The 25265-nt window shown below is 35.9% G+C and overlaps 1 protein-coding gene across 1 annotated transcript in view; it reads right to left on the reverse strand.

Annotated features, from left to right (window-relative positions):
* The window catches only part of ABCB5 (ATP binding cassette subfamily B member 5), a gene marked incomplete at both ends in the record, with an annotated part of 110433 nt that extends 86210 nt beyond the window's left edge, over nucleotides 1-24223 (reverse strand). Inside the window, 6 exon segments of the mRNA XM_081243656.1 lie at nucleotides 9764-9935; nucleotides 10021-10212; nucleotides 17802-17856; nucleotides 20178-20328; nucleotides 21988-22042; nucleotides 24198-24223. Of these exon segments, the coding sequence (XP_081099782.1) occupies nucleotides 9764-9935; nucleotides 10021-10212; nucleotides 17802-17856; nucleotides 20178-20328; nucleotides 21988-22042; nucleotides 24198-24223 (651 nt within the window).
* Nucleotides 24224-25265: the final 1042 nt, after the last annotated feature.

Genomic DNA, 25265 nt, shown 5'->3' on the forward strand with positions numbered 1-25265 from the left:
AAGACCACAGTTAACCAAAGAATAACCTGGGATGGACAAATATCATATGATATCACGTATATGTGGAATCTAAAAAAAGGCAACAAATGAACTTATCTACAAAACAGAAATAGAGTTACAGATAAAAAATAAACTTATGGTTACCAAGGGGGAAGGGGAGGGGAGGGATAAATTGGAAGATTGGGAATGACACATACACACTACTATATGTAAAATAGATAACTAATGAGGATCTGCTGTATAGCACAGGGAATACTACTCAATACTCTGTACTGGCCTATATGGGAAAAGAAGCTAAAAAAGAGTGGATATATGTATATGTATAACAGATTCACATTGCTTTACACATGAAACTAACACAACATTGTAAATTATACCCCAGTAAAAAATTAAAGTGTGATTGATTATCAGAAAAAAAAAATAATAACCTGGGGTAGTAACAAGGTGCAGAGAATTCAATTCAGGTAGAATCTAGAATAACAAAATTTTACTATTGAAAAGGTACTTATCACTTATTCTAACCCCATCAGTTTGCAAATGAGGAAACCAATGGTCACGGATATTGACTTTTTAAAGTCTCACCGCAGTGAACAAGCTTAGCTTAATGTAACCTAGAGTCTAAATCTCTATTTTTCCTTCTAATAGAGCTTCACTGTTTTTTCTCTGTGCTTTTAAGAGCTTAGAAAATGAGTATCTATATTAATACAGTTTGGAAAAATTTGATTTGGAGAAGGATATTAGGGACACAGTTCTTCTTATGTGCACCCTGGAAATCAGTGTGCCTGATGTGACTTGATTTGATTTGTTATTATGTAAAAAACAAGACTTCCAGAGAGTATGAGTCACAGAGTTGTGGCAGGAAGAGGAATATGACTCCTGAAACTAATACTACATAATGCAGCCTGCCTAGTAAACACTGTATCGCCACATAGTAAAATGTGAGATTTGGGGGTGGGGAGATAGAGTGAGAGAGGAGACTATCATTCTTGGTGATATTAGTCAGGTTTACCAGATTTATCATAAATTTTTTTTTCCAGCAAATGTTTGTACGTGCCTTTATTAACTGGCCTATAATAATATACCCCAGTACAAGAGTATTTTAAAACAGCAAAATGTTGTTATAATGTATAACATAATAATAATATACAGTTGACTCTTTTTTTTTTTTTGGGGGTTAAACACATAAATTTTACTTAAACACACAAAAAGTCATGTTCAGTATTTTCCAAAGTAGAATGGAATGTGAGGTACACTGGTTTCTAATTCTAAACCCAATCCCAATTTTTCCATAGTCTTAATTGCCATTAAACTTCTCTAGCCTGCTTCTGTGTCGTACAGTGGATTCTTTTTTTTTTTTGCTTTATAACAAATTTAATCAGTTATACATATACATATGTTTCCATATCCCCTCCCTTTTGCGTCTCCCTCCCACCCTCCCTATCCCACCCCTCCAGGCGGTCACAAAGCACCGAGCTGATCTCCCTGTGCTATGCGGCTGCTTCCCACTAGCTATCTACCTTACCTTTGGTAGTGTATATATGTCCATGCCGCTCTTTCACTTTGTCACAGCTTACCCTTCCCCCTCCCCATATCCTCAAGTCCATTCTCTAGTAGGTCTGTGTCTTTATTCCTGTCTTACCCCTATGCTCTTCATGACATTTTTTTTTCTTAAATTCCATATATATGTGTCAGCATACAGTATTTGTCTTTCTCTTTCTGACTTACTTCACTCTGTATGACAGACTCTAGGTCTATCCACCTCATTACAAATAGCTCAATTTCATTTCTTTTTATGGCTGAGTAATATTCCATTGTATATATGTGCCACATCTTCTTTATCCATTCATCTGATGATGGACACTTAGGTTGTTTCCATCTCCGGGCTATTGTAAATAGGGCTGCTATGAACATTTTGGTACATGTCTCTTTTTGAATTATGGTTTTCTCAGGGTATATGCCCAGTAGTGGGATTGCTGGGTCATATGGTAGTTCTATTTGTAGTTTTTTAAGGAACCTCCATACCGTTCTCCATAGTGACTGTACCAATTCACATTCCCACCAGCAGTGCAAGAGTGTTCCCTTTTTTCCACACCCTCTCCAGCATTTATTGTTTCTAGATTTTTTGATGATGGCCATTCTGACTGGTGTGAGATGATATCTCATTGTAGTTTTGATTTGCATTTCTCTAATGAGTAAAGATGTGGAGCATCCTTTCATGTGTTTGTTGGCAGTCTGTATATCTTCTGTGGAGAAATGTCTATTTAGGTCTTCTGCCCATTTTTGGATTAGGTTGTTTGTTTTTTTGATATTGAGCTGCATGAGCTGCTTATAAATTTTGGAGATTAACCTTTGTCAGTTGCTTCATTTGCAAATATTTTCTCCCATTCTGAGGGTTGTCTTTTGGTCTTGTTTATGGTTTCCTTTGCTGTGCAAAAGCTTTTAAGTTTCATTAGGTCCCATGTGTTTATTTTTGTCTTTATTTCCATTTCTCTAGGAGGTGGGTCACAAAGGATCTTGCTGTGATTTATGTCATAGAGTGTTCTGCCTATGTTTTCCTCTAAGAGTTTGATAGTGTCTGGCCTTACATTTAGGTCTTTAATCCATTTTGAGCTTATTTTTGTGTATGGTGTTAGGGAGTGATCTAATCTCATACTTTTACATGTCCCTATCCAGTTTTCCCAGCACCACTTATTGAAGAGACTGTCCTTTCTCTACTGTACATTCCTGCCTCCTTTATCAAAGATAAGGTGACCATATGTCCGTGGGTTTATCTGTGGGCTTTCTATCCTGTTCCATTGATCTATCTTTCTGTTTTTGTGCCAGTACCATACTGTCTTGATTACTGTAGCTTTGTAGTATAGTCTGAAGTCAGGGAGCCTGATTCCTCCAGCTCCAATTCTCATTCTCAAGATTGCTTTGGCTATTCGGGGTCTTTTGTGTTTCCATACAAATTGTGCAATTTTTTGTTCTAGTTCTGTGAAAAATGCCAGTGGTAGTTTGATAGGGATTGCATTGAATCTGTAGATTGCTTTGGGTAGTAGAGTCATTTTCACAATGTTGATTCTTCCAATCCAAGAACATGGTACCTCTCTCCATCTATTTGTATCATCTTTAATTTCTTTCATCAGTGTCTTATAATTTTCTGCATACAGGTCTTTTGTCTCCTTAGGTAGGTTTATTTCTAGATATTTTATTCTTTTTGTTGCAATGTTAAATGGGAGTGTTTCCTTGATTTCACTTTCAGATTTTTCATCATTAGTATATAGGAATGCCAGAGATTTCTGTGCATTAATTTTGTATCCTGCTACTTTACCAAATTCATTGATTAGCTCTAGTAGTTTTCTGGTAGCATCTTTAGGATTCTCTATGTATAGTATCATGTCATCTGCAAACAGTGACAGCTTTACTTCTTCTTTTCCAATTTGGATTCCTTTTATTTCCTTTTCTTCTCTGATTGCTGTGGCTAAAACTTCCAAAACTAGGTTGAATAAGAGAGGTGAGAGTGGGCAACCTTGTCTTGTTCCTGATCTTAGTGGAAATGGTTTCAGTTTTTCACCATTGAGGACGATGCTGGCTGTGGGTTTGTCATATATGGCCTTTATTATGTTGAGGAAAGTTCCCTCTATGCCTACTTTCTGCAGGGTTTTTATCATAAATGGGTGTTGAATTTTGTCGAAAGCTTTCTCTGCATCTATTGACATGATCATATGGTTTTTCTCCTTCAATTTGTTAATATGGTATATCACGTTGATTGATTTGCGTATATTGAAGAATCCTTGCATTCCTGGAATAAACCCCACTTGATCATGGTGTATGATCCTTTTAATGTGCTGTTGGATTCTGTTTGCTAGTATTTTGTTGAGGATTTTTGCATCTATGTTCATCAGTGATATTGGCCTGTAGTTCTCTTTCTTAGTGACATCCTTGTCTGGTTTTGGTATCAAGGTGATGGTGGCCTCGTAGAATGAGTTTGGGAGTGTTCCTCCCTCTGCTATATTTTTTTTTTTGCGGTAGGCGGGCCTCTCACTGTTGTGGCCTCTCCCCTTGCAGAGCACAGGCTCCGGATGCGCAGGCTCAGCAGCCATGGCTCACGGGCCTAGCCGCTCTGCGGCATGTGGGATCTTCCCAGACCGGGGCACGAACCCGTGTCCCCTGCATCGGCAGGCGGACTCTCAACCACTGCGCCACCAGGGAAGCCCCCCTCTGCTATATTTTGGAAGAGTTTCAGAAGGATAGGTGTTAGCTCTTCTCTAAATGCTTGATAGAATTCACCTGTGAAGCCATCTGGTCCTGGGCTTTTGGTTGTTGGAAGATTTTTTATCACAGTTGCAATTTCAGTGCTTGTGATTGGTCTGTTCATATTTTCTATTGCTTCCTGATTCAGTCTTGGCAGGTTGTACATTTCTAAGAATTTGTCCATTTCTTCCAGGTTGTCCATTTTATTGGCATAGAGTTGCTTATAGTAATCTCTCATGATCTTTTGTATTTCTGCAGTGTCAGTTGTTACTTCTCCTTTTTCATTTCTAATTCTATTGATTTGAGTCTTCTCCCTTTTTTTCTTGATGAGTCTGGCTAATGGTTTATCAATTTTGTTTATCTTCTCAAAGAACCAGCTTTTAGTTTTATTGATCTTTGCTATCGTTTCCTTCATTTCTTTTTCATTTATTTCTGATCTGATTTTTATGATTTCTTTCCTTCTGCTAACTTCGGGATGTTTTTGTTCTTCTTTCTCTAATTGCTTTAGGTGCAAGGTTAGGTTGTTTATTCGAGATGTTTCCTGTTTCTTAAGGTGGGATTGTATTGCTATAAACTTCCCTCTTAGAACTGCTTTTGCTGCATCCCATAGGTTTTGGGTCGTCGTGTCTCCATTGTCATTTGTTTCTAGGTATTTTTTAATTTCCTCTTTGATTTCTTCAGTGATCACTTCGTTATTAAGTAGTGTATTGTTTAGCCTCCATGTGTTTGTATTTTTTACAGCTCTTTTCCTGTAATTGATATCTAGTCTCATAGCATTGTGGTCGGAAAAGATACTTGATACAATTTCAATTTTCTTAAATTTACCAAGGCTTGATTTGTGACCCAAGATATGATCTATCCTGGAGAATGTTCCATGAGCACTTGAGAAAAATGTGTATTCTGTTGTTTTGGGATGGAATGTCCTATAAATATCAATTAAGTCCATCTTGTTTAATGTATCATTTAAAGCTTGTGTTTCCTTATTTATTTTTATTTTGGATGATCTGTCCATTGGTGAAAGTGGGGTGTTAAAGTCCCCTACTATGAGTGTGTTACTGTCGATTTCTCCTTTTATGGTTGTTAGTATTTGCCTTATGTATTGAGGTGCTCCTATGTTGGGTGCATAAATATTTACAATTGTTATATCTTCTTCTTGGATCGATCCCTTGATCATTATGTAGTGTCCTTCTTTGTCTCTTCTAGTAGTCTTTATTTTAAAGTCTATTTTGTCTGATATGAGAATTGCTACTCCAGCTTTCTTTTGGTTTCCATTTGCATGGAATATCTTTTTCCATCCCCTTACTTTCAGTCTGTATGTGTCTCTAGGTCTGAAGTGGGTCTCTTGTAGACAGCATATATATGGGTCTTGTTTTTGTATCCATTCAGCCAATCTGTGTCTTTTGGTGGGAGCATTTAGTCCATTTACATTTAAGGTAATTATCAATATGTATGTTCCTATTCCCATTTTCTTAATTGTTTTGGGTTCGTTATTGTAGGTCTTTTACTTCTGTTGTTTTTCTTTCCTAGAGAAGTTACTTTAGCATTTGTTGTAAAGCTGGTTTGGTGGTGCTGAACTCTCTCAGCTTTTGCTTGTCTGTAAACGTTTTAATTTCTCCATCAAATCTGAATGAGATCCTTGCTGGGTAGAGTAATCTTGGTTGCAGGTTTTTCTCCTTCATCACTTTAATTATGTCCTGCCACTCCCTTCTGGCTTGTAGAGTTTCTGCTGAGAGATCAGCTGTTATCCTGATGGGGATTCCCTTGTGTGTTATTTGTTGTTTTTGCCTTGCTGCTTTTAATATGATTTCTTTGTGTTTAGTTTTTGACAGTTTGATTAATATGTGTCTTGGCATATTTCTCCTTGGATTTATTCTGTATGGGACTCTCTGTGCCTCCTGGACTTGATTAACTATTTCCTTTCCCATATTAGGGAAGTTTTCAACTATAATCTCTTCAAATATTTTCTCAGTCCCTTTCTTTTTCTCTTCTTCTTCTGGAACCCCTATAATTCGAATATTGGTGCGTTTAATGTTGTCCCAGAGGTCTCTGAGACTGTCCTCTGTTCTTTTCATTCTTTTTTCTTTATTTTGCTCTGCAGCAGTTATTTCCACTATTTTATCTTCCACCTCACTTATCCCTTCTTCTGCCTCAGTTATTCTGCTATTGATCCCATCTTGAGTATTTTTTATTTCATGTATTGTGTTTTTCATCGATGCTTGATTCATCTTTAGTTCTTCTAGGTCCTTGTTAACTGTTTCTTGCATTTTGTCTATTTCCAAGATTTTGGATCTTGGAAATAGAATCTTGGATCATCTTTACCATCATTATTCTGAATTCTTTTTCAGGTAGACTGCCTATTACGTCTTCATTTGTTAGATCTGGTGGGTTTTTATCTTGCTCCTTCTCCTGCTGTGTGTTTTTCTGTCTTCTCATTTTGCTTATGTTACTGTGTTTGGGGTCTCCTTTTTGCAGGCTGCAGGTTCGTAGTTCCCGTTGTTTTTGGTGTCTGTCCCCAGTGGCTAAGGTTGGTTTAGTGGGTTGTGTAGGCTTCCTGGTGGAGGGGACTAGTGCCTGTGTTCTGGTGGATGAGGCTGGATCTTGTCTTTCTGGTGGGCAGGTCCACATCTGGTGGTGTGTTTTGGGGTGTCTGCGGACTTTTTATGATTTTAGGCCACCTCTCTGCTAATGGGTGGCGTTGTGTTCCTGTCTTGCTAGTTGTTTGGCATAGGGTGTCCAGCACTGTAGCTTGCTGGTCGTTGAGTGAAGCTGGGTGCTGGTGTTGAGATGGAGATCTCTGGAAGATTTTCGCCGTTTGATATTATGTGGAGCTGGGAGGTCTCTTGTGGACCAGTGTCCTGAAGTTGGCTCTCCCACCTCAGAGGCACAGCACTGACTCCGGGCTCCTCACTTTGGGATGATGTGTTGTCTGTTCATGTATTCCACAGATGCAGGGTACATCAAGTTGATTGTGGAGCTTTAATCCGCTGCTTCTGAGGCTGCTGGGAGAGGTTTCCCTTTCTCTTCTTTGTTCTCACAGCTCCTGGGTCTCAGCTTTGGATTTGGCCCCGCCTCTGCGTGTAGGTCGCTGGAGGGCGTCTGTTCTCGCTCAGACAGGACAGGGTTAAAGGAGCAGCCTCTTCGGGGACTCTGGCTCACTCAGGCCGGGCGGGAGGGAGGGGCACGGAGTGCGGGGCGAGCCTGCAGCGGCAGAGGTCGGTGTGACGTTGCACCAGCCCGAGGTGCGCCGTGCGTTCTCCCAGGGAAGCCGCCCCTGGATCCCGGGACCCCGGCAGTGGCGGGCTGCACAGGCTCCCGGAAGGGCGGTGTGGACAGTGACCTGCGCTCGCACACAGGCTTCTTGGCGGCGGCAGCAGCAGCCCCAGCGTCCCACGCCCGTCACTGGGCTCCGCGCTTTCAGTTGCGACTCGCACCCGTCTCTGGAGCCCCTTTAAGCAGCGCTCTTAGTCCCCTCTCCTCGCGCACCAGGAAAGCAAGAAGGAAGAAAAAGTCTCTTGCCTCTTCGGCAGCTCCAGAGTTTTCCCGGACTCCCTCCCGGCTAGCTGTGGCACATTAGCTGAGTTCTCGCCGCCAGCCCCAGTCCTCTCCCTGCGCTCTGACCGAAGCCCGAGCCTCAGCTTCCAGCGCTGCGCGCCCCGGCGGGCGAGCAGACAAGCCTCTCAGGCTGGTGAATGCCGCTCGGCACCGATCCTCTGTGTGGGGATCTCTCCGCTTTGCCCTACCCAGGTATGTGGGGAGTTTCTTGCCTTTTGGGAGGTCTGGGGTCTTCTGCCAGCGTTCAGTAGGTGTTCTGTAGGAGTTGTTCCACGTGTAGCTGTATTTTTGGTGTATCCGTGGGGAGGAAGGTGATCTCCGCGTCTTACTCTTCCGCCATCTTACCCGGAAGTCCCCTATCATAAATTTTGATCATAATGTGCTTTTCTTTATTATACACCCCACTTACTATTCCTTTAATTGGTAAAGGATTTAATTTAGTAATTAGCATAAGAATTCAATGAAAGGAAGAACGGAAATTGTCTTCAGAGTTGTGAGTCTATAACTACAGCTTGCTCATATAACAAATCTATCCATTTTCAAAATACATTCCACATAAGTGGAACTAATTTTATGTAAGACATGCACAGATGTTTGTTAAAGCAGAAGGTAATATAAACTGAGTAATACTCATTATTTACTGAATTCACTTAATAAAGACAGCTATCACTGGAGGGGAAGCTGCACATAGCAAAAAACCTTGTACATAGCCAGTATTCAATATGTATTTGCCCAATTAAATTGAATTGAAGGATGCTAGAAACCATCCAGCCTGGCTTCTTTAGTCATTTAGATAATTTTGACTTTACTTGCTTCCTACTTGCAATTAGTTAACAACAGTAGCAGACCTTAGTTTCCCCACTGCTGTTCTTTTAAAACTCATTGTCCACTTCACCTCTTGGGCAGTTAAGGCTCTGATTTTAGTAACATACTGTGGGTAATCTTCCTACTGAGGGGGTCCGCATTTCAAATAAGCTGGGGATGAAGATTTTGACAAGGGTTACAAGGTCAACACTAGAAGTCACACTAAATAAAGATCTGCTGTCTATACACCCAAGTCTATTTTGAAGGAATTATTCAAACAGAATATTTTTATTGCTGAAAATTCTTGTTTGGTTGAATTTGTATGTTGCTAGCAAATAAACTCAGTGAATTTTATGGCTTTGACTTCCATAAAGAACAACTGGCTTTGAAAAATTTTAAACTCCAAAAAAACCCTGAAACAAAACAAAACTCCATCTCTTAAGAATGCACTGTGCCTCCAATCTAGAAAATGGGTATACACATTGGTAGAACTATATTGGCAGAGATATATATATTTTGCCTTGCACAAAGAGCATTGGTTTCAAAACCAGGCTGTAAATAGATTAATATCTTGTAAAGAGATTAAGATTAATACAGTATAACAGGGCTAAAGATATAATTTAAATGTAAATACAAAGTTTGTTTTAAAAAATTGAAACAGATTTACATACTACATAAAAATATACATTAGCAGACATTTTAAATGTTAATTCAGAGCCTTATAAAAATATAAACTTGAAATGGCTGACATAAAATAGTCACCTAATAGCTCAGGTGTTTACTGTTTTAGGATTTTCTCATTCTGTTCTAGTGAAATGAATTGAAACATTTTTCTGGGAATTTAGACAACACAAGGCTTTCCCAGCATTCAATGTATAACAGCATAAAGCATAAACCCCATAAAGTATAACAGCATAAAGCTTTATCCGTGCTATTATTTGAAACTGCATTAGGTTCTAAATGAAGTGGAATGTTTTAGAATGTTAGTAAGGTATTAAAACCAAACCTCATTGTAGCCAAATAACTTGAAGATAGAAAGGTAGTTAATATTCCTTCCTATTTTGGGACATAGAAAAAAAAATAGAAATGCCTTCTTTTTTATACAAACTCAGTAAAATATCTAGTTCACATTCCTGCTTCCAGTTAACACTACATTAGTCATCTTGCCTACCCTAGAAAACATGGCTGTTGAAGCAATTATAACAGGTGATGTGGACAGAGTCACCAGGGTGAGTTTCCAGCCCTTCACCAAACCAATCGCCAGGCCAACAGAGAATGTAGACATGTTTTGAAACAACAGAGCAATCTTGTCTCCAATATCATCAATGATTTTGTTGATGTCACTGAAACAAGAAAATAAATGCAGTTAAGTCATTTATACATCATATATGAGAATAAAGTTGATAAAATGCACATCCATCCTCTTACTCAGTCATGTGAGTATTAAGTTCACCGATGTCACAACTGTCAAACCAGCTGATGTCCTGAGACAAAATTGAATGAAAAAACTCTTTTCGAATTCTCTTGGTCTGTCGAGCTGTAGTTATAACCCCAAAGGAAATCTGTATGTAGCCAAAAACCAAGGCAGTAACTCCTATTCCAACATAATACAGGATCAACCTGGAAAAAAAATTATTGTAAATTTTAGTGAGACTGAAGCACAACATTTTTCCCTTGTTGCCAAAAGAATGAAATCTGTCATAATATTTGATTAAGAGAATTTGGGCTAAAGCCTATAAGATAACTAAAAATAAACCACCATGAGAAAGACTGAAGTATGCTGATGTAGGAATCTAGGTTACCCTTGTAGGACATTTAGAGTATGTCTCTCTTATATTATTAGCAAAGATTAGCATTTCAAAACATATTCGCTACTTATAGTTTCTGTCCATATTTTTAATACTTTCATTTGAAAATGTTACATTGATGTAATTGTGATAGCTGTGTGTGGAAAAGGAGGGTAAAGAAATGATAGTAGTCAAAAGCATTTTATCAAACTCTTTAAATACATATACTTAAAATCCAAAATTCAACTTAAGGAATTTACCCTAAGGAAATATGTACAAAGATTAATCTAAATGATTGTTCATTATAGCATTAATTATAATACATAAAATTGAAAACATTCTAAATAGCTACCTGTAGGAGACCAGATAAGAAATGTAGTCATTTCATACCAAAATCTATGGGATGCAGCAAATGCGATACTAAGGGGTACTAAGGGGAAGTAGGCCTATAAACAAGAAAAATCTCAAATAAACAATCTAGCTTAACACCTAAAGGAAAAAGAAAACAAATGAAGCCCAAAGTCAGTAGAAGGAAGGAAATAATAAAAATCAGAGCAGAAATAAATGAAATAGAGACTAAAAAGACAAAAGATCAATGAAACTAAGAGCTGGTTCTTTGAAAAGATAAACAAAATTGACAGACCTTTATCTAGACTCACTAAGAAAAAAGAGAAGGCTCAGATAAACAAAATCAGAAACAAAAGAGGAGAAATCACAAGATACCACAGAAATACAAAGGATTATAAGAGAATATAACGAACAGCTATTTGCCAACAAATTGGACAACCTAGAAGAAATGGATAAATTCTTAGAATCAGACAACCTTTCAAATAGACAAATGGGACTATACCAAACTAAAAAGTTTTGCACAACAAAGGAAATTATCAACAAAATGAAAAGATGTCCTACTGAATGGAGGAAGAATCTGCAAGTCATATATCCAATAAAGGGTTAACATCCAAAATATATAAAGAATTCATAAAAATCAACAACAAAAAAACAAACAACCCAACTAAAAAATAGGCAGAGGATCTGAGTAGACATTTTTCCAGAGAATGCCAGAGATGGCCAAGAGACACATGAAAAGATGTTCAACATCACTAATCATCAGGGAAATGTAAATCAAAACCACAATGAGATATCACCTCACTTCCATCAGAATGGCTATTATACAAAGACTAGAAATAACAAGTGTTGGCGAGGATGTGGAGAAAAGGGAACCCTTGTGCACTGCTGGTAGGAATTTAAATTGGTGAAACCACTATGGAAAACAGTATGGAGATTCCTCAAAAAATTAAGAATAGAACTATCATATGATCCAGGTATTCCAATCTGGGTATTTATCTGAAGAAGTCAAAACCACTAATTTGAAAAGACATATGCACCTCTACATTCATTACAGCATTATTTACAATAGCCAAGATATGAAAACAATCTAAGTGCCCACCAATGGATGAATGGCTATAGAAGATGTGGTACACACACACACACACACACACACACACACACACATACACAGTGGAATACTACTCAGCCATAAAAAAAATCTTTCCATCTGCAGCAACATGGATGGACCTTGAGAATATTATGCTAAGTGAAATAAGTCAGATGGAGATAGACAAATACTGCATGATTTCACTCATATGTGGAATATTTTTAAAAAGCAAAATAAATGAACAAACAAAGCAAAACAAAAAGCTAACACATAGATACAGAGAACAGAGTAGTGATTACCAGAGGGGAAGGGAATGGGAAGAGTGTGAAATGGGTGAAGGGGGTCAACTGTGTGGTGATGAATGGAAACTAAACTTTTGGTGGTGAGTATGCTGTAGTATATACAGAAGTTGAATTATAATGTTTCATTATAATTATAATGAAACATGTTATAAACCAATGTTACTTCAGTTAAAAAGAAAAAGAAATGTAATCATTTAATAAACCTGTACTGGGTGCCCACTAGTATGAAGTTCTAGAAATAAATACAGTCAAGAGCAAGATAAGAAGTCCCTATTCATGAAGAGTTTACATTCCTGTGGGAAGAGACAGACAACACACAAAGAAAAAGAATTTCAGGTTGTTCTATGAGGAAAGTAAACAGGGTGATAGGTCATGGAATAACTGGTGGGTAAAGGTGAGTTGGGAGAGATAATGAAGATAAAAAGAATGATTAAGAAAAATTTCTTTGAGGAAATGATATGGCTGGGATCCAAAAGGAGAAATGGAGCCAGCCATAAAAAAGCAAGAAGAAGAGCATTCCAGGGACAGATAACAGCAAGTAATAAGGTCAGAGGCAGGAAAGAGCTTAGCATGTTCCCAGAAGAAAAGAAGTCCAAAGAGTTATGAAATCATGAGGCTGGAGAATTTGGCATATCATAGGGCTCTTAGCTATGGTGCGTTGTACAGGTTTTCTTCCAAGAGAAACAGAACACCATTTAAGCGTAGAATTTTCTTATCTATTCAACTTTTAAAAATATTAGTCTGGGTCCTCTGCGGAGAATGGATGGAGGTTACAACAAAACAAAACAGACAGTTTACTTAAGAGGTTATTGCAGTGGTCAGGGTGAGAAGGATGGAGGCTTGGATGTGGATGGTAGAAGCTGATTGCAAAGAAGTAGACAGATTCTAGATATATTTTGGAAATACAACAACAAACAAGAATTGCCAATGTAATGGATGTGAGGAATGCAGGAAGGGAAGAAAGTAAGGATAACTCCTTAGATTTTGTTTTCAGCAACTAAGTGAATGGGGTGCCATTTACAGATGTGGGAGACTGAGACAGGGACAGATTTGCAGGAGATATCAAGTGTTTTAATTTAGACATAAGTCTGACATGCATATTAAACATCAAAGTGGATATCAAGTAAGAAGTTGAAAATGAGAGACTGAAGTGCTGGAGAGGGGTATAGGCTGGAGATGGAAATTTGAAAGTCACCAGCTTATAGGTGGCAATTAAAACAAAGTATTGGCTGAGATCATCCACAGAGACACAGAATAAAGTATAGATAAAAAAGAGGACAAAGGACTGAGCTCAGGGACTCTCCAAACATGGTAGAGTTTAAGATGAAGGCCAAGAGCCAGTAAGGAAAGCTGAGAAGTGGCCAATGAGGTAGTTGGAAATCCAGGAGAGTAAAGTACCAAGAAAAGCACAGAGGACCATACACTTGAGTCTCATTATTCCCAGATTCTGTGTTGGCAAATGTGCCTGCTCAATGAAATTTATTTGTAATCCAAAAATCAATTTTTGTTGCTTTCATTGTTATTTATGGACATGTGTAGAGTGGCAAAAATTTTGAGTCACCCAACACAGGTACTCCCAGCTCAGGCTGAACAAGGCAACACTCTGCTTTTTTGTTTGTGCCCTCATACTGTAAACTAGTGTCATTTTTGTGATCTAGGTAGTGGCAAGTTTTTCTAATTTTTGTGCCTTTTGTTGATGTTTTCACTGTTTAAAATGACTCTCAAGAAGCATGCTGAAGTGCTGTCTAGTGTTCCTAAGTCCAAGGAAGCTGTGATGTGCCCTATGGCACATGAAAATACATGTGTTAGTTAAGCGTCATTCAGACATGAGTTATAGTGCTGTTGACCGTGAGTTCAGTGATAATCGATTGACGAAAATGTTGTGACTGGAGGTTCACAGAAACCAGGAACCAATGGTTCAGTATTTGCTCATTCAGTTTTCATGATGACTTTAATAGAACATAATTATTACAATAACGATAATTGACTGTTTTCTAATAAGAGGGAATGTTCAAGGGCAACATAGAACACTATAGGTTTAATAGAAATCTTATTGAACTTTTTTTTAATGTTGTGGGGAAAATGTTTGCAATATTGTAAGAGAAAACTGGGTTAAAAGATCAAATGCAAAGGAGAAAATAAAGACTTGTACACCGAAAACTACAAAATATTGTTGGCAGAAATGAAAGAAGATCTGAATAAATGAATTGGAAGACTCAGTGTTGTTAAGATGACAATCTTCCCAAATTAACCTATAGATTCCATTAATCCTTGTCAAAATCCCAGCAGGCTATTTTGCAGAATTTGAAGAGTAATCCCAAAATATGTGTAGAAATATATGTGGAAATGAAATGTCTAAAAACAAGATTGAAGTTGGGGGACTTTCATTTCCTGATTTTTAAAAATTTATTTATTTATTTATTTAAACTCTAAAACTGTAGTACTAAAGGCAGTGTGATACCAGCATAAGGATAGACTGTCAATAAATGGAACAAAAATGAGAGAACAGAAGCTAGCCCTTACATTTATGGGCATTTGATTTTTAGCAAAGGTGCCAAGGCAATTCAATGTAGAAAAAATAGTTTTTTCAAGAAACAGTCTTGGGACAATTGAGAAAAAGAAGTGCAAAGAAGAAATGAGGCCCTTACCTCACAACAGTCACAAAAATGAACTCAAAATGGATCATAGACCTAAGTGTCTGAGCTAAAATGTTGAAATTTCTAGAAGAAAATGTAGAAGAGAATCTTCACGATCCTATGCAAAGAATTCTTAAATCCAAAAGGAAAATCCATAAAAGAAAAACCTGGTAAACTGTACCTAATCAAAATTTAAAACTTTTCTGTTTCAAAAGAAATCTTTAGGAAAATGAAAAGACTAGCCACACATTAGGAGAAAATATATGACAATCATATACCTGACAAAGAACTTGTATCTAGAATTTACAAAGAACTTTCAGGATTCAACATTAAGACAAGCAACACAATAAAATAGGCAAAATATCTGAATATGTGCTTCACCAAAGAAATATATGAATGCTTAAAAAGTTAATAAAAAATGCTTATTAGGGAAATGCAAATTAAAGTCACAATATGATACCATGTCATACCTACACAATGGCTATAATAAAAAAGACAGTAACAAGTGTTGGTGAAGATGTGGAGAAACTGGAACACTTACACATTGTGGTGGGAAAGTAAAATGATATATCCACTTTGGAAAACAGTTTGGCAGTTTCTTAAAAAGATAAACATAAACTTACCATATGACCCAGCAATTCTACTCCTAGGTATCTACCCAAGAAAAAGAAAAACATACGTCCACACAAAGATTTATATATCAGTGTTCATAGATTCGTTATTTATTAATTTTTATTTTTGCGGTACATGGGCCTCTCACTGCCGTGGCCTCTCCCGTTGCGGAGCACAGGCTCCGGACGCTCAGGCCCAGCGGCCATGGCTCACGGGCCCAGCCGCTCCACATCACGCGGGATCCTCCCGGACCGGGGCATGAACCCGCGTCCCCCACATCGGCAGGCAGACTCCCAACCACTGCGCCACCAGGGAAGCCCCGTTATTTTTAAATAGCAAAAAAATGGAAACACTCCAGAAGTCCATTATTTGGTGAACAGATAAACAAAACATGATATATCCTTGCAATGGATTACTATTAAGCAATAAAAAGGAATAAACTACTGATACACATCATAACATGGATGAACCTCGAAATCATTACACTTAATAAAAGAAGCTAGGTGCAAAACCCTACATGTATGTTTCCAAGCACATGTAATGTCTAAAAATGCAAATCTTTAAAGATAGCAGATAAGAAGTTGCTTGGGGCTGGGGGTGGAAATGGGGATTGATTGTAAAGGAGGAATCTTATTTTCAGAATAATTGTCTGATAAGTAAGACAAAGACACAGACAATATTAAAACATTAAAATTACATAAAACCATGAGTCATTGTCTTTGGAAAGTAGGTAAAATAAAAATTTTCAGTTCTTGATTATTATAGATGTAAGAGATATTATCTTATCCCCACCAAAATAGTTATATAAAACAAGGTTTCCCAGAAATGTGTTCATCAAAACATTAGCTCAGCAGGATGTTTAGTTTCCATAGTCAAACAGGTTTGGAAAACTTTGATTAAATTGAGCCTTAAGTATGCTTATCTGTCCTAAGTGTATCCAAGGAGGCTGTCATATACAGTGTTTTCTGAACCATTTTGACTACGGAACCCTTCTTCACCATATACCTCAAATATTTCCAAAACAGTACACTGGTTTGAGAAACAATAACATAACAAACACAACATTATAAATGTTAAGAATGTTTCCTTATAAGTTTAGTAATCTCTTAATAACCATACATAGATTACATAGACATATCTTATTCTCCCTTTTATTACCTGTTTTTAAGATAGATGCCCCTATTTTTAGAAGTTCCAAACTTTTTTGTAAGAAACTCATACTTAATGATTGTAACATCAGAACCCTGCTTTAATATTGTAAGACTAGAATTCAGTAGAAGGCAGTTCCTGGATTCTAATCAGGAATTTTTAAAAGATGCAACATAAATAAACTTTATGTAAAAAGTGCTAAAAAATAGAAACTTTCCCTCAAAGAAAGTTGAGACTACAGCAAAGCACAACTTGAGGCAGCATTATTCACACTGTAGTCCAGAGCAGCACTGTCCAACAGAATGTTCTGTGATGAAGAAAATATTCCATATTTGTGCTGTACAATATGGCAGCCAGCCATATGTGACTTGAGCACTTGGCAAGTGACTGAGAATGAGAAACTAAATTTTAAATTTTATCTAATTTTAATTAATTGAAGATTAAGTAGTCACATGAGGCTGTGGCTAACAGTGTGGAAGGTCAAGAATTATGGCCCAGAGGGTGTCACTACAATGTGATGGATGTCTCTTGGGGTTGTGTAGGATGGAGGCTTCATTTTTTGGGGAAAAGAATAAGAGATCACTTAGGTCGGATAAGACTCTGTTAGTTTCAGTGAGACACTACTGAAATCCAGCGAATATACTCAGTAAGTTTGCATTTCTCTAACAAACTCAACACATGTGACAGAGGAAAGCATATTGCTTAATACACAAGCCTACAAAAACAAAATGTCCCTATACATTATCTATTTCAGACTTTACTATTTTTAATCTGAATACAACTTTACTATAATAGTCTGAATAATTAGTCTCCGAAATTAGCCTGAATAAAACTTTACTCTTTTTATTTATTTTTTTATTTTACTATTTGTTGCACACATCTTCTTGGCTTTTAAATTTTGCAGAAGTGGCATTTTTCTGTAAGTTTTGTAAGAAAAAAATTTTAAAAAGGAAAAAGTAGTCATTTAACCTCTAGGTTATGTACCTTCAGTTCTAGGAAACAAAATTTAGATAAAAATGCAAATCCCAAAACAACATTTCTATTGATGACAATTTTGTCAAAACTGAAAGCATATGAACTTGTATACCTTTCAAGTAGGAGAAAAAATTATAGTTACACAATTATAATTGTGTAATTATATTTTCTATACCAAATAAAAGAAGAGGACATGTTTGCATTACTCATTTATATGCAATATTAATGATCAAACATTTCAGTTTTCTTCCGTATAAATATTGAATAAAGCAGCATGCAATGAATATGATATTAACATTTCATCTGGACTTACACAATCATATCTTCATTCACCTTCTTTTGAGACTGAGTACAGTTCCGATAATTTGCTGTAAAAAAGTTTTTTTAAATTATAAAGGAAATTAATAAATTTATAATTGGCCATGATGTCTTTTATACATAGCCCTCCAAACCAAATATAGTCCCTTCTCAAGAAAATGGACTTAATGACTACACACTGGTTAATGATCATCTTATTTTCTATTCTTTAACCTAAAATTTGAAATTGTTATCTCTGGTCTCAAGAAGCACACATGCAACATGAAAAATTATAAGGAAACATTAACCATGTAGCTCATATGTGGAAAGAATTCTTTAGGACATCTCTGATTTCAGGTAACAGGTACATAAGTAATAGTAATAGAATTTTCCTTTCCTGTCAAAGTTATGCATTTAGAATTCAGTTTGAGATACTCCAGGGAGTAATTTAGAAAGTCCAAGAAAAGCAAGAACACAAATGAAAGTTGTAGAGGTAGGAGTCACAGGAAAAATTTAAAAGAAGCTCATTGAAATTTGTTGGGTATAACAAGGATAGCAACATCATAAAATGGTATTTAAATAATCCTTGGTTTACCAGTTTGCCATGTAAACTTTTCTATATATATTCTAGCAAAAACTACATCATACATTAATTAGTATACCAAGGTTGTAATTTTACCAGAAGCACAAAACAGTGGTTGATATCAACTATCATAATTTTCTTTCTTAAATGGCCATAATAAACATTTGTAATAAATTGCAGACAACATCCTCTTCATATCTTACATAACCACAGTATCATCACATATGATGATGTCTATGATCTTTATTTACGTGCAAACAATCATTTTTCCTTTATTCCATTTTTGGAATTGTGGTAGGAAGCATTTTTAAAGCAGCTTATTAAAAATATCAGAATTGACATAGAAGTATTAAAACTCCGTAGAAAGTTTTAATGAAATTTAACTGAGTTAATAAAGAGAATACATATTGTTTCTAAAAGTGGTTCCTACAGTCACATAAAAATGGCATAATGTCATTTTGGAGATTATATTAATAGACGTAGAATGTGCAAAAGTTCAGTGCTGGCATAAAAATGGGCCTCTGATCAATATGATAGTTATTATTCATATTTTCAATTGTAGGAGCAAAAAAATCCTCCTCTATTATTCTTTAGAAAACAAATGTTAGAAGGTTGACAACATGCCTTAATATCTCCACTTCTCTTTAATAATATGTTATACCAATAATATCCATACATTTATCTAAATCTTTATCAACCTTTTTATGTGTTCATTACATTTGAAAAAACACACAATGAAACTCGAGAAACATGGAGAAGCCTTAAACAAAAACAAAATTAAAATTCAGGGGCTTCCCTGGTGGCGCAGTGGTTGAGAGTCCGCCTGCCGATGCAGGGGACACGGGTTCGTGCCCCAGTCCGGGAAGATCCCACATGCCGCGGAGCGGCTAGGCCCGTGAGCCATGGCCGCTGAGCCTGCACGTCTGGAGCCTGTGCTCCGCAACGGGAGAGGCCACAACAGTGAGAGGCCCGCGTACCAAAAAAAAAAAAAATTCAGTAATATCAGTCAGTTATGTATTGACTATCCTATCTAAAGCTAACAAAGCAATCAATTATAGAGCAGACCTAACCAAAGGAGTACTCCTAAACAGACTGCCTTAGGTTGCTAGGTTTATTCTTTCTCCCTCCTGCTCTCCTTCCCTCGCCCCCCCTTCCCTTTCTTCACTCACTCATTCAGAGAGAGAGAGAGAGAGAGACATATTTGGCAATCAATAAATATCTGCTCAATGAATTGGCAGTTCCATTTGTTTAACAAACAAAGTGGCATCTTTACCTTCTATCATTAAAATATCAAAAAATTAATAACTGTGTAGACAGGATATCCTCACATGGAAGATGGAAGCTATGGATTTATTCACTTAAACAAGACTAGGGCATTTGAAAAATTAGGCTTTGGGTGGAAAGTAAGAGGGTATGAATTAGTATTTAAAGTCAAATAGGGCACAGATGGTCTCCAGCCTGCCAACTCACCTTACAGATTTTGGACTTGCCAGCTTCCATAATTGTGTGAACCAATTTCTTAAAATAAATCTCTCTCTCTCTCTCTCCCTCTCTCTCTACGCAAACACACACACAGACACACACACACACACACACACACACACACTTTGTATTGGTTCTGTTTCTTTGAAGAATTTTGACAAATACAGATTTTGGTTCTTTGGTCCCTGGCAATACAGAAGAATAAATGACTTAAATATTATATAGATATTGTTTGACAAGAAAATAATCTGTATTATAAGTTTAATGTTTGTTTTATTTAATGCTTTTGAGTCCCTAGCAATATAGAAAAGTAAATATTGTACTCACTTGTGTTGGTTTTGACTAGACATCCACTGATAAGGCTGTCACTCATTTCTCCTAAAATCAGTGACATTACAGGAAGACAGGCCCCATTTACTAGTGATGCTAGTAATCCTAGGATCATGAGTATGATGTCCAGTCCATCAGCAAAGCAAAACTGAGGAAAACAAATAAAACATGGTAGCATGACTGCTGTTAAAAACAAACACCAAAAACCAACCTACAGTTTTTGCCATCAAGTAAATGTTATTTTACAAATTAAGAGGCCAAATAAATGTATAAAATCATGGATAAGTATTTATATATAAAGTAAAAAAAGCCCCTGATCTTAAGGATTTACAATGTACTTTGGAGAAACTATTGAAAAATAAGGTAGAAAAGTCAGTACAAATTGTAGATCTCTGACACAAGTCAGGTCAGATGTGCATATAAATCAGAAACTTCTTCCATTTGGTTGATTCTGAAATAAATTATGATATTTGAAAAGTCTGTAATGACAATATCTTGGCTTAATGAAATATCTTGCCTTCTGAAAGTTGATCTTCAAATTTTCAGTTCCCTAGGTGTATCAACGTAACAGCAATGACACAACTAAGTGCAAAGAACAGTAACTACCTAGTAAAAATTAGTTCACCAAATGTAATGAATCATATTTTTCATTCTCATTTTAAATTCCTCAAATTTTTTGTATCCAGGACAACATCTATCCTGTAAGTAAGGGTCTATGATAATTTTAAGGCTGTTTGGAATGAGAAAGGAATGCCTGAAAGTCAAATAGTGAATGCTTTGTATTCTATGCTATAATGGGTCCCTACAGCACTATTCCAAAACCAAAACATGAACAAAACTTGAAAAAGTGGATTACTTATCTTACTGAGAGAGGTCAAGATAAAACGTATAAGGTATTGAAATAAAATTAGATTTGAATAGCAGCAAAAGGAACTTAGTACATATTTTATGAATGGATATTGAGAAAATTTCACGTTTTTCCATTCACTCATGCAATAGCTAATAAATATTTATGGAGTAACTGTCATAGCATTGTACTCAGTACTACAGATGATAAGAAGGTATCTGCTCCTCCACCTTCCCCTAGAATAGTGTGTTATCTACTTGATAAAGCTTGTCATGTTCTGCTACTTTCCAAGTTTTTAAATTTTTGACTTTTGAAAAAACAGGCACTGCTGCCTATGTATTTCTAATGACAATGACAACCAGGCTGACATAGAGATTAGGGTCGGTGGAGGTGATGTTTTAGGAACACGTCTGAAAATGTTCCTTGAACATAGTCCCAAAGAATTGTGCTGCCACACTTTTTGATGCATAGGATTTATAAAATATTTACGTAATTTTTTTATTTAAAAAGGATTTATAATATTTTAAAAATAATAAAAGCAACTCATTTCAATGTATTATCATTGGAAAATATTGAAATGTAAACATACAATAGCAAGAGTCACTCATAATTCCCCACTACTGAGAAATAACCTCTGATAACATTTATGCAGCACACACACACACATACACACTTGCCTGCACACACATACACACATATACATGCTTTTTTGGGCAAAATTGGATCATTGTATGGATATTGTGTTATTTTTCTTATCTCTTATTGTGGAACTTATGGGTTTTTTATATATATTGATATTTTTCCTATTGGAAATAATAGTTTAATGAATTCTTTTCTTAAAATTCCCCTTTTCCCCAAATAGATGTAAATTATCAAACAAAAACAATCATTCTATGCACTCCTGACAATTCTCTAAAATTTTCTGATACATAGACATACTTTCTAACTAATTTCACTTACTATCTCAATAGGTCTAACAACTTGCTGTCTTACTTTGGGCAGTTCTTGCAGTTTTCTGGAAGACAAATGTTTACAATGGAAAGATTACCATGTGACTATAATTTGCAAAATTTTCTAATTAAAATTTTATTGAAGTGTCAAATTTCACTCATTGGTAACCAGTTTATATCAACACTGACATTTTAAAAGCAAACTTAATAATAGACAGTACAAAGATTTTTAGTATAATCACTGGGAAAGTTTAAGTCATCACTGGTTGTCTCTACATTATCTAGGTAACAACTGAAGATACATCTGGAGTAGAATTTTTTTTTTATTGTGATAAAAGACACATAACATAGAACTTACCATCTTAACTATTTTTAAGTGTGTAGTTCAGTGGTATTAAGTACAATCACACCGTTGTGCTACCATCACCATCACCCACCCATAGAACTCTCATCTTGCCAAACTGAAACTCTATACCCATTAAATAACTCCTCCCCCGTAGCCACTGGCAATCACCATTGTACTTTCTGTCTCTAGGAATCTGACTACTATAGCTACTTCATTTTAGTGGAATCATACAGTATTTTGTTTTTTTCTGAAGGGCTTATCTCACTTAGCATTATGTCTTTAAGTTTTATCCATGTTGTAGCACGTCAGAATTTTCCTCCTTTTTAAGGCTGAATACTATTCCATTGTGTGTGTGTATATATATATATATATATATCCCACACTTTGTTCATTCATTCACCAGCAATGAACACTTAGGTTTCTTCTACTTTTTGGCTATTGTGAATAACGCTGCTATGAATATGGGTATACAAATATCTCTCTAAGTCCTTGTTTTCAATTCTTCTGTATCCAAGAGTAGAAAAGCTGGATCATGTGGTAATTCCATTTTTAATTTCTTGAGGAATCATCATACTGTTTTCCATAGTAGTTGCATCATTTTACATTCCCACCAACCCTGCACAAGTGTTCCAATTTCTCTATATCCTCAGCAACACTTCATATTTTGTTATATTTTATTATTACTATTTTTTTAATAGTAGCCTTCCTAATGGGTATGAGGTGGTAGATTAGAATTTTCAAACCCTTTGTAACAAATTACTCAAGAGCAACTGAGGGGTTTAAATGAAAGAAGTTCTATTAAATACACATTAAACAAATATACTGAGAATTTTGTCCCCCATTGAAAATTTCATTTCTTAGCTCACATTTCAAGGAGCTCCAGATGAAGAATGTAAATTTTGTCCATTGATTTCAGAGAAATCTGTAATCTGTCAATTATACACACACACACACACACACACACACACACACACACACACACATACATATAAGATTATGAAACTTTAAAAGAAGGGTGGAGGGGATCAGATTAAATTTTCCAAGAGAGACATCACAGAATGATGAACTTCCAAGTCTTTTCTTCAGCTTTATAACATATTGTTCTGGCTGCTTTCATAAATGACAAGTCACTTAATTTTATTCCATCTGAAGTTAATAATTTACTTATGTATTGGGCCAGCTTTCTCTGAGATGATTCATAGATGACAAAAAAAAATATTCCTTCAAGATTATAAAGGCTACAACCCCTTCTCCCTACCCAAATGTGGATTTTAAAGCTTAAGACCTAGTAAGTTATCTTGTTTTGATAAAATTTTGTTTCAGGAATATTAAATAACTAGTGATCTAGAGGGGTTCACTACCATTTTACAGTTTATACATCAAAATGTAACACAATTATTATGGTAAAAGTGGAAATTAAAGATTTTAAACCATTTCCATTTTAAATCTCTAAATTAATGAATTATAGGTGTAGGACATTTTATAACACACATACGAACACACACATAGACACCTATTTACTGAAAAAATAATCAGAATCCAATATTTTGTTATGTACCACATGGAATAAAGGATTCATGGAGAATTAAAACATAAATATTCAAGTATTTTCTCTCTATATGCTGGTAAGCTATAAGAAATTCAGAAGAATAAATATCTGAAGTAAATACTAAATCAGTAAATCCTGTAGCTATTATACTTCTTAAATTTACTATTAAACCACTTATAACACTGATTATGTTGAAGTCCAGCAAAATGCAAACAGCCCTGCTATTTTTGGAAAAAAACTATAAACATTTTTGCTACAGCTGAGAAAAGGGTAAGGTATATTTGAAGTTGCAGAACAGTTTTTGTAGAATTTAGGCAAAGCTTACCTATTTCTCTGATAATTTCCTTGCATTTCTTCAACTCAGAATTTGCCATCTTATTTACAATGTAACTCTTCTGAAATAAAATATTAACAAGTATATCATGATGATGTGAATTTTTATCACTTAGTCGATATAACGCATTCTTTACATCCCTAACAGCTTCTAAAGAAGCATGCTTCTGAGTTTCACCGTGCCCCCACTACCCCCAACTCCAAATGAAGTTTCTGGTTACCTAACTCACCAGCTCAGAGTTTTTTTATGAATTTATAACTTCTTTGCTTAACTCTGGGCTTAGATTTGGAGCTAATAAAATTCTAGAAATGGAATAAAAGGAGGAAAGCCAGACTCCATGAACAATGCATGTTTTCCTAGAACATTAGATTTTATTCCTACTCTGACCCTGATTTTATTGTTACTGATGAAAATCTTTAAATTAACTATTGCTTAGTTTTCTCTGTAAAAAAACTGATGCAGTAGTTTCTGTTAGCCAACAGCTTGAAGGACTAAGGTTTTTAGTTCACCAAATATAAGGAAGTTAGAGCTTCTACCATATATGAATTAACCACTCTTAAAAATTAGAATAGTAAAAAACCTCATTTATTATTAAAATTATATTAAGTATAATGTATTATTCCTTTAGGTGATACTTTAGGATCTTAGTTTGTCTTAGGTTGCAATTATCAATATAAACTATCATTTCATTGCAAATATTCAGTTGTTTTTGCCTCAATCTGATTTGTTAGACCATGTAACGTATTACCTATATTAGGATGATTATAACAAATGCAAATTTAAACTCTAGAGTGAAATTAGTAATTAATTAAATACTTCCTAAGCCTCTGTAAAAACCTGTAAAATACACTTTCAAAGGTGTGCTTCTCCATGAAGAAATGATCACAATGAGTCAGAAATGGTTTTAGCACTTGAGAAGGAAGACATGATACAAATACACTGGCATATGCTTCCTGTTTTGGAAACCAATGGGCATAACTTCATACAAGAAATCTTCATAATTGCTGTACTGATGTTATACCATCTCCAGTTATTTAATGGAGTTTAATTTAATCCAGT

The sequence above is a fragment of the Mesoplodon bidens genome (genome assembly GCF_964165515.1).
Source record: "Mesoplodon bidens genome assembly, chromosome: 9".
NCBI lineage: Eukaryota > Metazoa > Chordata > Mammalia > Artiodactyla > Ziphiidae > Mesoplodon > Mesoplodon bidens.